Source organism: Caloenas nicobarica, chromosome 21, assembly GCF_036013445.1.
Source record: "Caloenas nicobarica isolate bCalNic1 chromosome 21, bCalNic1.hap1, whole genome shotgun sequence".
In the NCBI taxonomy this organism is placed as follows: Eukaryota; Metazoa; Chordata; class Aves; order Columbiformes; family Columbidae; genus Caloenas; species Caloenas nicobarica.
This window is the reverse complement of record NC_088265.1, coordinates 4818649-4831472: the sequence shown is the minus strand read 5'-3', so window position 1 is coordinate 4831472 and position 12824 is coordinate 4818649. Positions and strand designations below refer to the sequence as shown.

The 12824-nt window shown below is 64.0% G+C and overlaps 1 protein-coding gene across 2 annotated transcripts in view; it reads right to left on the bottom strand.

Annotated features, from left to right (window-relative positions):
- The window catches only part of NAV1 (neuron navigator 1), a 76642-nt gene that overhangs the window by 53308 nt on the left and 10510 nt on the right, over window positions 1-12824 (bottom strand). For both annotated transcript variants that reach the window (XM_065649482.1, XM_065649484.1), the window contains exons 2-4: window positions 10157-10738; window positions 9677-9777; window positions 6226-6957 (exon numbers count right to left, since the gene is read on the bottom strand). In XM_065649482.1, coding sequence (XP_065505554.1) covers window positions 6226-6957; window positions 9677-9777; window positions 10157-10713 — 1390 coding nt within the window. In that variant the 5' untranslated portion in view covers window positions 10714-10738. The remainder of the gene's footprint in view (window positions 1-6225; window positions 6958-9676; window positions 9778-10156; window positions 10739-12824) is intronic.

The following is a 12824-nucleotide window of genomic DNA, read 5'->3' as shown; positions in this document are numbered from 1 at the left end:
AGAAATGGATTAGAGGAAAGATGAGCAGATCAGCGGGCGCACCAGGCGCTGCTCTTCAGTGTCACACCCGCCTCGACACAGGCACATCTCCATTTGCACAGCGTCTAATCTCAGCCCTGCAATGCAGCATCCCCTGCCTTCCCAGCTCCCCTCCGCGCTTGGCTCCTCGGCTCCAAGCTGCAATGCAGCAGCGTGGGAGAGCCCCACTCCTGCGCCCACCTCCGCGCCTCGCACCTCCTCTGCCCGCCCCAGCTCACCGCTGCCCAGCCGGGCACCGGCAACCCCTCCCCACGCTCCCCCGGGACAGCCGCTTCATGCACCCCGAGGAGGACGTGACTTTGCAGGGTAGGGGACACGGCAGAATAACGCCATGTCCGATCTCCCACACCCTGCAGCCCCACAGCCCCATACGAGGCACCCTCAAAGTGCGAAGCCTGGAGAGGACGAGGACCGAGCCACCCCAGCAGGACAGAGCCATCCCCGCTGCACCCAGCAAGCAGATGCAGAGCTGCAGCTTCACTGCCGGGCTCCAACCGCAGCTGCCATCGGTATCAGAAACGCTGCACACATACACACGGCCCCGGGACATCGCTGCCACTGCACACGCAGGGCAACAAGGTGGCACAAAGGATGCTCTGGACCAGACAAGTGACAAATTCAGAGGATGTGTCACTGGGTCTGCTGGACATCGCAGAGCCAGGCGTGAGCTGACCCCAAGATCACAGAAAACCTCCTGGTGCCCCGGGCAGGCCCGCGGCTCAGCCGGGAGGCACATGCCAGCACGGCAGCCGGGCTGGCACGAGACACTGGTGTCACTCACAGGTGACACACCTCGCAGGGTACAGGCTCTGGCTGCGCACCAAGCTGGAACAAATCCTCCCCGGGCAGCGGGCACAAGCACCAGCCAAGCACTGTCCTCGGATGCCTGAGTGACCGTGGGCAGGGAGGAGCAGGGACGTTGGTGTTTGGCACCATAAGAGGTTGCACACGAAGGGAATGAGCTGATAACCCACACGATGTAAAAGGGCGGTGGCAGGGGGGACTAGTGCCAGTAAAGGGCTGTGGGCACAGAGACACGTGCCACAGCATGAGAAGCCAAAGATGCAAAGCTGGGGACGCAGGCCATCAGGAAGGGATTCTCCAGAAGGACCCCGAGCTGCCACCAGTTCCCCCAGTGCCACCCAAGCTGGAAGCACGTTGCTCACGAGGCACCTGAACCCAGCAGGGCCCAAGAATTCGCTTCTGCTCAAGCAAACCACTCCAGGGGCCCCCCAACAGCTGCTCTGAGGGGACATCACCCAGGCCCCACTGTGGTCACATCCCACCAGTAGATCCCAAACAGCATTTCCAGAATTCCAGAGAATTTTGCATTCATTTACATATTTCCTCAGTGGACAAATATTGGATTTGGGGGCAAGATACAGGCAACGCCCCATTTGAACAGCAATTTTCAGGCTCTTTAGGGGAGGAATTTGTTTCAGCAGTGCAACCCCAAATAATTTTGCCTTCCAGTGTTTGCTCTGATACTTTTCTATGAGAAACCTTGAAAGACAAATTTGGATTTGATTTTTTTAAGCACTTTTTTTGCATTGCCATCATCAGTGGGAACATGGCCCATCCCAAAGAGCTTCAGCAGAAAGCCCTGGGGCTCCTGGATCACATTCCCAGACCTTCTCACCACAGTCATCTCAGCTGGAGAAAGGAGACATATCACCGTCAGCTCCCAGGAACAGGCTGGAAGCAGCAACATGACCGTGGACCTCTCCCCTTTCTCCTCACCCCTACCCCAGCTCTGCAGCCAGGAAGAAATAAATCCCCACCCCAACAACCTCATCGCACGGGCACCATCACACAGGGGCCTTAAGAGAGGAATAACCTTAGCGTGACAGTGACATCGGGACAGCCGCGCCGCTTTACGAGGCAATAACCCGCTCCCCTCGCTGCAAAGAGCTACTTGGTCTCTGACCTCCTTACGCTCTCCTGCCAGGAAGCCCGGTGATTGCTGCCCAGCGCTGCAACCGGCCCATTAGCGCTTAATTAAACAGCCAGGAATGCCAAGGGGCAGAGATGCTCCTTTTAATCCCTTTCCTTGTGCCTGGCCAGGAGAGAAGGTCCTCAGGAGGGGATCTCCTTGGTGAGACCATCTCCACCGGAGCTGGGAATGCGCTCACATGGGATGTGTCAGATGCCAGCCAAGCATCTTTCCTCCGCTGTGGTTTCTTTCTAACCTGCCCACAGTCAGACAAGACGCGAAGCTCCATTCCTTCCAGAAACCCATCTGCAGGTACCAGCGCCTTGGTCCTCGGCACAGCCGGGCTCTGCCCTGCGTGCGGTCGCACCGCAGAGGATCCCAGTCCCTGTGGCATGTCCTGCCCAGCGCAGACGTCCCCGCTGTGCCGCTCGGGGACAGTGGCATTGCCACCCACTGCAGCCGAGGGCTGAGATGGGTTATGGTCGCACCTGCGGCCTTTGGCAGGGCTGCAGAGGCCCCTGCAGCGAGCATTTCAGGGAACACCGTCCCTCCGGGATCACACGTGTCCGCGTGGGCTCCAGCCCGTACAACACTCGCGGCTCATTCGCTTATGCCCATTAGCAGCCACTTAAGAGGCACCACATCCAGCAAGAGATGGCCAGGCAAATGGCTGCAGAAAGCAACTGCAGGATCGCGGAGGCGCGCTGGGGACCGTAGGTAAGAGCAGCAATCACGCCGGGCACCACTCCCCGGTGCTAACGAACCCGCATACAGCCCGTATGCACCTCGGCACCTGCACACTCGTGTCTGCCGCAGGTGGAGACAGGCGGGGTGAGGTTTGCACAGCAAGCTTGTGCAGCATGCTGGCCACGCGCCCTCTGTACCCTCCATCCCCTGGCCGGGCACTGGTGTAATTAGCAACCTCAGCTGCCAGCCAGCTTTGATGAGAAGCCTCGCTCTTTGGTTGACGTGAAATGTGTAATTTGGGCGATGGAAATAGCCTCTACAAAGCACGTGTGGTTGCTGCGTCCCAGTGACCTCTCCCATCTTGCGCAGGCTGCTCTCTTTAAACGTGGTTACATCTCCAGCAGCTCTACAAAGGCTTCAGTGCCATCAAACGGATGACACAGCAGCAGCAAGCAAATGAGAGGTAACATCTGGCCGCTACTAAATAAACTGTATTTTTGGCCAGCAGAGGCTTGGGTGTGCTTCTGGCAGGTGGAGATGAGTACCCAGGTGCGGGGACCAGAGATGCACAAGGGCTCTGCAAAGCCTTGTGTGGCAGTACAGCCGGGAGCTCGGGTCAGGCAGAGCCAGCACTGGCTTCTCACACAAGTCAGCAGTTCAAAGACAACGAGATCCGCAGATGCTCCCAGCTCGTTCTTCCCAGCACAAACTAAGCTTGTGGGTCTTCTCCTGCCACTCTGGATGGGGTGTCCTCCACAAGACGTGGCAAAACAGTTCAGGCTGATGTTGCTCTTGACAAAGGGATCCATGAAAATGGCAGAGAAACCATCCCCCTCTCCCAAGCACCCCCTGTAGCAGCCAAAGAAAGCCCCTCTGCTGGGCCCACTCACCAGCCTACGTGAAGCCCGCTCTCCTGAGCAAGTGGAATCCCATCCCATCTGGGTCTGTCCCCACCACGGGCACAACCTCTCCCTTGAGGAGCGAGGCTGTGGAAGGCACTGTCACTCTGGAGAAGGCTTCGTCTGCCTGGATCACACCAGGCGACAAGCAAAGGGGTCAGGACCAGAAGCTCAGCACGGTCCAGCCGTGATTCTGCTGCCGGCACACACAAAGTGACGGAGCAGTCACCACCACAGTCATGCTGCTCCCTCTTTGCACATCCCCAAGCTCCCATCAGCATCCCCACCACATGGGCTGTCACGGACATGCCAGGTCACGGCTGGCTTGGTGAAGCAGGTGTGACTCAACAGTACAACTCCCACGAGCGTGAGAAGTGCAGCTCCATGGAAGGAAAGAAACGTTCCACCAGAGTTAAGCTCCAGCCCTGTCCACCCCAGGCATTGTCCCAACGTGGCCCTCGGTCCCCACTGCAGGAAGCCCAGCGGTCCATGCATCTCGGAAAATTATCTATTTCAGCAAATAGACAGAGCAGGGGGGTTCAGAGGACAGATCCAGCTCAGTTTGGCCCTCACGCGCCAGCTGATCAAGCCTTCTGATGGTAAGCACAGTCCATAGGGAACTCAGCACCCCCCAAGGTCAAGGTCAGCCCTGCAGCCCCAAAGCAGGCCCTGATGCAGGCAGGGGCCAGGCAGCCACCCCAGAAACCAAAGCAGGTGTTGGGGGCCGTGGTCTTCCTCAGCATAGGCACAGGTCCCTGTCCCGCAGGCAGGATCTCCGGTACTCCAGCGACTGCCACAAAACAGCAGTCACTCCCACGTGGGCCAGTCCTGCACTCTTGGAGAAGCTGCAAGAACTTCCCTTGGGGGTGCTGAGGAAATCCCCATCTAAGAGCAAAGAGTCAGAGAGGACACTGAAGTCCCCCCAGACATACCAAAACCAGTGGGTCTGTTAGTCCCACGAGTGACTAATCCTCCCACAATCCTGCCCTGCTCCCACAGCACCTGGTGTTACACTGGGGCTGAGGATGGATGTCCATGAGCCCAGCTGTGCGACCACAGGGCAGCCTGAGCCCCCACACACCCCACTGCGAGGCGGACCCCGCATGTCCAGCCTGCTCATCCTCACGCTCTGCCTGCTCACGCCTTGAGCTCACCCTGTGGCTTTCCACAAGCTGCTTGCGCAGCCCCAGCCAGCCCCGGGATGCTCCAGCCAGGGAGGGGACGGGGCAGGGCACACACACCACTGCTGCGCCTGTGGCCGTGCACGGCCGAGGGCCAAGGGCGATGGTCTGGGTGGCTCTGAGCCTGTGTGGCAGCACGCACCGTGCACATTGTGCCAGAGCCCTGCACCGGAGCAGGGGCTGTGATGCCCCGAAGGCTCCTGGAGCGGCAGGGTGTGCAGCAGGGAACCGGGCTCAGCAAGCACAGCTCCACCGGAGCCTGACTTTGGCACGTACTCCAGCTCGCTCCACCTCTCCAAACCTCCCCCACGGCCCCCAGCTGGGGCAAATCTTTCCCCTTTCTGTCTGACAGATCTCTGCTCACACACAGCTGGGAGAAGGCACCTCAAGCCAGCTTTCTGAGCGCTGCAGAAGCCCCCGGCCACCCAAAAGGGGGTCCCAGGCAGGGAACCTGAAGGGACAGGACACACCAAGGCTCCCAGCCCTGTCTGTACAGCTGCTCCCGCTGCCAGCAACCACCAGGCTTTAAACCCAGCTAGCTCAGGCACTGGGAACACTGTGCAGAGCTTGTTTGCCACCTTCTCACACTCAACAGACCAAACAGAGCTCTTTGGAGCTGCCAGCCCCACATGGTCCTTGCCCGGCTGAGCCCGCGGGTGCTGCCAGTTGGGATGCAGGGGAGAGCGGGTGTCAGAGGGAAGCAGAGGCTCCCAGGGCTCCGCGGTTTCCTAGAGATCGGCACGCGGCCACGAGGGAAACACAAGGGCTGGGCATGCTGCACCGAGACCCACGGTCCACGAGGGAGACAGCGGGGCCCGAAATCAGAGGCACAGCTGGCGCCAGGGGCCAGCACTTGATGCTCTGATGAAAACCCACCATGCACACAACGAGCTCTTGACTGCACAGACTCGGGGACCGAACCCGCCGGGATAGGAAGACGCTGGCGGGCACAGGATGAAACCCGCTCACAGAAACCCCGTGGCAGCATCCTCAGAGGAGGCTCTTCAGCCGGAGCCCAAGACCTTGGAGGAGCTCTGCATTTGAAGCCTCCTGCCCAAAGCACAAGCAGCTCATGGACCCCACACACGGCACCTCAAGCAGCTGCCTCCCAGCGAGAGCAGCCAAGGTCAACCCCGAGGCGAGTCACCCCATGGCGAGAGGCAGCCACGGCACCCGGCCAGGCAACCCCCATCGTCTTTGGCGGAGTGTAGAGACCAGGGGTGACCGAGAAGACACGTGGGGGAGGACGAGCTCAGTCGCTACCTGCCATTCCTCCTCACGAGGAGCCTGGAGCCAGCGTGAGAGGAGGCTGCACGCTGGCCCTCGGGCTGGCCGATGGCACCGTCCCTGCCTGCACCCCTTCGCCTTCACCTTCAGCAGGGGACACCCACACGGCCTCCAGCACGTCCCGTCAGAAGCCCCGACGCCCCAGACAGCCGGACTCCCGCCATGACCCCATCCCTCCATGGCGGGAGGCCACACTCACCCAGCATCTGGCTGAAGAGCAGCTGCTCCAGGTCTCCCAGCACCGTCACCACCAGCTCGGGGTCCACCTTCAGGTAGGGCTTCTCCTCCGCGCCCGCCGCCACCGCCGGCCCCTTCCCGCCCAGCAGCTCGTCGTCGCACTTGCCGCCCCCGCCGCCGCCGCCCGCCTCGGGGGCCTTGCTGAGGGGCTTCACCTCGGCGTAGGGCCCGCGGGGGATGCGGCTGGGCTTGCCGGCGGGCGGCGGCTTGGCGGGGCCGGCGGGGCGCGGCGACAGCAGCGAGTGCTCGGAGCGGGACAGGCTCCGCGACATGGCGGGCGCCTCCCGGCCGCGGGGGCCGCCGCCGCCCCGGCCGCCTCCCCCCGCCGCCGCCCCCGTTGCCGCCGCCTTGGCCATGTCGTCGCTCCAGCGGGGCTCGTAGAGCTGCCGCTTCTTCTCGGCGTCGGTGAGGAAGGCCAGGTTGGTGAGCGACTTCTGCTTGCGCAGGTTGGAGCCGGCCGGCAGCCGCCCCTCCGCGCTGCTCGCCTTGAAGACGCGCAGCTCCGCGCCCCGCGGCGCCGCCGGTGCCGCCGCCGACTTCGCCCGCTTCGGCATCACCGCGCCGCCGTCGGGGCCCCGCCGGTAGCCGCGCTCCTCCTCGCCCAGCTCCACGTCGGGAAGGCTCTTGAGGTTGCTCCCCAGCATCCCCGCGCTGCAACCATTTAACCCGCCGGGCGCTGCTGCTGTTGCTGCTGCTGCGGCACCGAGGACACACCGGGCGAGACAGAAAGAGAGAGAGAAGCGCCGTTAGCGCCCGCCCCACCGGGGCGGAGCGGGACGGGGAGGAGATGGGGGGGGGGCGGTGAGCGGCGCGGCCCCACCTCGCTGCTCCGCCGCCGGCGGGACACTGCGAACCAGCGGAATGTCAGGGGCAAACAAAAAGGGCCCGCCCTCCTCCGCGCCCGGCTGGCGCGGGCAGGGGGCGGGGCGCGGCGCGCGCGCCCGCGGCGGGGAGGGAGAGAGGGGAGGGGGCGCGCGCCGCGGGGCGGGGCGAGGCGGGGGCGCGCGCCGCCGGCGGGAACGTGCAGCGCTGAGCGCGGGAGCGCGCGGGCCCCCGGGACAGAGACACCGTGCGGGCCCCCGGGACAGAGACACCGTGCGGGACCCCGGGACTGTGCGGGACCCCGGGACAGAGACACCGTGCGGGACCCCGGGATAGAGACACCGTGCGGGACCCCGGGACTGTGCGGGACCCCGGGACAGAGACACCGTGCAGGACCCCGGGACTGTGCGGGACCCCGGGACAGAGACACCGTGCGGGACCCCGGGATAGAGACACCGTGCGGGACCCCGGGACTGTGCGGGACCCCGGGACTGTGCGGGACCCCGGGACAGAGACACCGTGCGGGACCCCAGGACCGTGCGGGAGTCCGGGACCGTGCGGGACCCCGGCCCTGCAGGACCTGCACGTCCAGGCAGGACCCCGGAGGCAGCGGGGCCGTGCGGGACCCCCAGGGCTGGGGATGCAGCTGCAGGCGCAGTGCTGCGGGCACCCCCTTGGTCATTGCAAGGGGCTGCCCCCGCACCGACCCGGAGGTGGCCCCCGCGACCAGAGCCTGCCCGCTCCGTCCCACAGCCCTGCACAGCAGGGACACACCGGGTGCTGGCAGGGACGCGAGGGAAGCCGGGGGGGCCAGGGCCCAGCACCCCGCCTGTGAAGCACCCCCCGTCCCGCCTGTCCCGGCCCCCACACCCAGCCCTGACACCCCACACCCATCCCCAGGCGGGCCAAAACTTCCCCATTTCACCCCAAATGGTGCAGGAAGGGCCTGGGGCAGCCCCAGGAACCCCCTCCAAGGGACACCAGGATGCCCAGACCCAGCGGGGCCTCTCCAGTGATCCAGGGGAATTAAGAGGGGGGGAAACAAGAGGGGGAGTGGGATCTGGTTATCATCATTTTTCATTAATTACCCATCCCTCGGGAGGGGTGAATTAAGTCTATTTGGTGACCTCACGCGGGCTGCCATGGCAACCGCCGGAAAATATTGCATTAGAGCCCATCACTATGCTGCCGAGATAAGGAGCTGGGAGGGACGGGGGCGGTGGGAGCCCCCCAGCCCGGCCCCCCGCATGGTGACACGGCCCCCCAGGTGATTTGGGGTTCAGCCCATCGTGATGCTGAGGAGCCCCGAAATAACTTGGCCTGGATTGGACAGCAAAGGGCAGTCAAAAAAAAGGATGTTTTGCACCAAAAGGTGCTGCTGGGGCAGGATGGGTGCACAAGCCACCCCACTGCACCCCAAAACTGCTCTGAGGTTTTGGGGCTGTTATAGCCCTTGCTGAGCTACGAGGTTACTGCCTGGGTATAGGGCCTGCTGGGGGGGGGCTAATCTGGGGGTGTCATGTCATTTTGGGGCTGGCAAGGTGACCATTGGTGCCTCCCACTGTCCCCCGACCCCTCTGGCCGGGCCCAACAGAGCCCCAAAGCTGCCGTGGGGGAGGCGCAGAGCAAGGGGCAGGATCGGGCCCTTTCCCAGCACCCACCGCGCTCGGCCTCATCCCAAACCTCCCCCACGGTGAGCGGGGGATCACGCCAGCCCGGCTCACTCTCTCCTGCTTCCTCCCAGAAAATCCTCCTGCTTGCCTCTGCTTTCAGCGCTTCCCAAACCGGGGCTCAGCGCTGAACCCCGTTCCCCTCCGGCCGCGCAGCGGTGCTGGGACCCCACTGCAGAGCCGGGCTGTGCTGGGAGCCACCGCGGCTCTGACCGACTTCTGTCCCTTTGAATCACTCGGCGAAGCTCCTGGCTTCTTTTTCGCCCTTCCCCACGCATCCCTGGAGCATCCCGCCATCCTCCGCTGCCGCTGCCCTGGCAACCACCGCCCCGGCATCCCCTCCAGCAGCCGTCCCCCTAAAATCTCCCCCCAAAGCAAGCACTGGAGGGGACCGGGGTGTCCCCACCATGGTAGCAGGGAGCTTGGGCTCATCCAGCCCCCGAGAAAGGAGACATCCCCATGGTGTGGGGAGCCAGCGGTGCCCGGCACCCGCCCCCACGCTGGGTCTCTGCCGGCTCCTGGGAAACGGGTCATTCCTGGAGCTTGCGGGAAACTGGGAAGAGGAGGGAAAGGAGCCAAGCGGGGCAATGTCCCGGCAGTGTCACCGGAGGGGACGGTCCCCTCTGCCAGAGCCACCGCAGGGGATGCCGATGTGGCTTCTGCGCCCGGATGAGGCCGCGCTGCCGGGTGTGGATTTTGGCCACGAGGATCACACCAGACGTGGCAGCTGCAGCCGAGCTGTTCCCAGGGCACCTGGGGCACCTCCCGCATGGGGGTTCCCCCTGCCGCCCCACCACCGCCCAGCCCCAGCTCCCGTTCTGGCACCGGGGGGCTGAGCTCTGGTGTGAGCCTGTGTCCCCGTCACCGTCCTGGCACCCCCGGCAGGACCCCCTTATCCCCAGCAAACCCCCCCGGACTCACTCAGGCCTCTGGCTTTGGGGTGGGGGTCAGGTCCCTCTGCAGGACCAGGGCACTTGTCACCGGGGGACGTGGCTCCGTCCTCGTCTCGCTCCTCCTGCAGCCTGGGGGCAAAGGGGGGGTGAGGTGGGGGAGCAGGGGTGCATCACGGGGTGCAGCGGGCTGAGGAACCCCAGGAGATGGAGGCACGGAGCCTTGAGCTCTGCCAGGGATTGGGGACAATGGTCCCACGTCAAGGGGGGCCCCAGGGCATCCCACTCCCCACTGACCCCATCCCCTGCCCCACACCAGCACCCATGGGTGCCCCAGCAGCCCCCAGCACCTCAAACCCAGCAGGAACCCTTCTTTTGGGGCAGAGACCCCAGACCCAACCTCACCATTCCCCGTGGCCACCCCTGCCATGCCCACCTCCCTCCCCCTTTCCCTGTGTCCCCCTGTCACCATGACTCCCCAGCCCCCTGCCCGCCGTCCCCAGGGACTCACCGGTACTGGAAGGGTGCCACGGTGGCGGTGACGGGGTGGCTGTGCGAGGGGCCTGAAGAGAAGGTGATGGCCCCTGACCCAAACACGGGGCTCCTGCCCTGCAAGCCGCTGTGGGGCTCATTCCCCGTCCCCGCCATAGCCTTCCCGGGGGACCTCCCGAGCCGCCCCCCACCCCTGCCCTGCACTGGGGGGGCTTTGGGCAGCTCGTTGGGCTCCCCCACCCTGCCTGCCCCTCTCCTCCTGCTGCCCACCCCCTCTGGCCACTTCCCGGGGGACACTGGGGCTCTGGCTGGGGGTCTCTGCCCCCCACGGCGGGGAACGCTGGGGCTGCCCTCCCTGCCCTCAGCTCTGCCAGCGCCTTTGGGCTTGAGGGTCTTGGGGCCGGGGGCCAGCGCCTTCCCTGGCTGGGGGGATAGAGTCCTGTGGGGGACGGGGAGCCCTGGGGTGCTCGGGGGGGCTGCGGCGTGCGGCTTGGCATGGGCCACGGCGCGGGGCACCGGGATGGCAGAGACGTAGTGGCTGCGGCTGGCGGGGCTGACGTTGGCCGTCCCGTTCATCCTGGTGAGGTGGCCGCCAGCGAGGCTGCGGGGGGAGAGGAAGGTTGAGTGGGGCCCAGCATGGTGAGGGGGTGGGCATGTGGGGCACCCACATCCCTTTGGCCGCGCTGGACTCTGGGCTTGGCCCCCACTGACCATGGGTGCTCAATGTCTCCTTCCCAGGAGGAGGCCACTGCATCCCACACCCCTGGGGGAGGACACACTTGATGTCCCCCCACAGGGATCCGCAGGGCCATGGTACATGTGTCATCCTCCCACAGGGCCCCTGTGCAGCCCCATCCCCTTGTCCCCCGGTCCCTGTGGCAGGTCCCTACAGCAAGTCCACATGGGCACAGACCCTCACCAGGGAGGGCTGCACCACGGGCAGGATGGGCCCTTCTTGGCCTCCCAAAACCTTCTCCTGGTCCCCAAAACCACCTCCTGGTCAACTGAGACCATCTACTGGTCATCTACAACTATCTCCTGGCCACCCAAGAGCATTTCCCAGTCGCCTCAGACCATCTCCTGGCCATCCAAAACCACCCCCTGGCCAAGACCAACTCCTGGCCACCAGAGATCATCTCCTGATGGCCCAAGACCACCTTCCAGCAGCAAGAGGACCAGCCCTCTCACACTATTCCTCAGGCCACGACTGGTGTCTGAGCCTCATCTCTGCCCTCCCCACCCCCAGTGTCCCCCCACGTGGTGCCAACATCTCTCACCCCATCTCTCCATGCTCTTGCTCTCCTCTTGCCCCACGGTGACTCTCCCTGGCACCACCACCCCAATGGTGCCCCGTGTCCCCTTGCCTTGGTGTTTCCTCCGTGCGGATAAGGATGGAGGCTTGGTGCACCACCCCATATCACCCAGCACACCCACAGGGGCTGGCTTTGCCACCACTGGTGACAGGGACATCTACACAGTCACAGCGAGTGGATAAGCTCATCCTTTCCACAGGCTTTGCCTGGGCAGACAGAGCAGAGCTCAGCAAGAAAATCAGCCATGGAGCAAAGCTCCATCTCCAACCACCTCCCAGCTGCTGGTCTCCAGGAAAAAGAAAAACAACCAAACCTCAAAAAAAAAAATTTTCTCCAGGAGCTGGAGTAGTGTAAGACGGGACATGTGGTTCTGTCTGTGCCAACCTCTGGCCCCTCGCCCCGGTACAGCTGCACTGACTGAAATCCAAATGGGCACCAGGTGCCACAAATCGCTGGGACACACATTTCACAGGTCACTCCAACACAGCTTCCTTCAGCCCCCTCAAAGGAAAACCTCTGTGGAGGGGAACAGTGGTTTTTTTGGGGTCCCCATCACGCCCAGGGGGTTCCAGTCCCCGGTGCCGGTGTCGGGGCAGTGGGTGCAGCGAGCACAAGGGCTGTTTGTGCGGCCGCCCCAGCGAGCGTGTTCGGGGCTGCGCTGGAGCCGCACGGAGCCGTTCCCGGGGCCGGGGGGACGTGGCTGCCGGGGCCAGGACCGCACACAAGCGGCTCTGTTCGCAGCCCGGGGCCGCAGTCTGGCCGCCTGTCAAACCACCGGCCCAGACAGAGCTGCGACGGAGCTGGAGAAGGTTTCTTGGCACGCCGTGGGGTGCAGGGAGATGGCTCCTGTCACCCCGATGGGAACAGCACCCAGCCTCAGCCCTGCACCCACTGCATCTCCCAGCAGAGAGCGCTGCATGAGCAAGGTCCAAAAATGCCCCCGAAATGCCCTATTTTGCCTCTTCCCCAACCTACAGCTGCCCCGAGCTGTGCTCTCCCCAGGTTTTCGAGGGACTGCAAGGGCCAGGCCTTGCCTCATATGCCCCATAACGAGCCCCCCCAGGGTGACCATGTCCCTGCCGTGGGCAGCACTGGGGTGAACGCACCAAATTCCCTTTCACCAGCCCCACGTGTGCTGGATCACTTGATCGCAGAGCCACGGGTCACGGGGAGAAGGGCTGATGCTGCAGATGAGATCTGAGTGCGCCAGCGCCAGCCGGGAGCTACAAAAGTCTTTTCAAGGCAATTTTAATTAAGGGGAAGAGGGAACCGACACACGCAGCTCTGGGCTTGCTCTCACTGAGGCCTTTGAAATGGCCGGGGAGGTTTTATCTCACCCCACATCCCAGCTGAGATGTCTCTGCCTCCACTCTC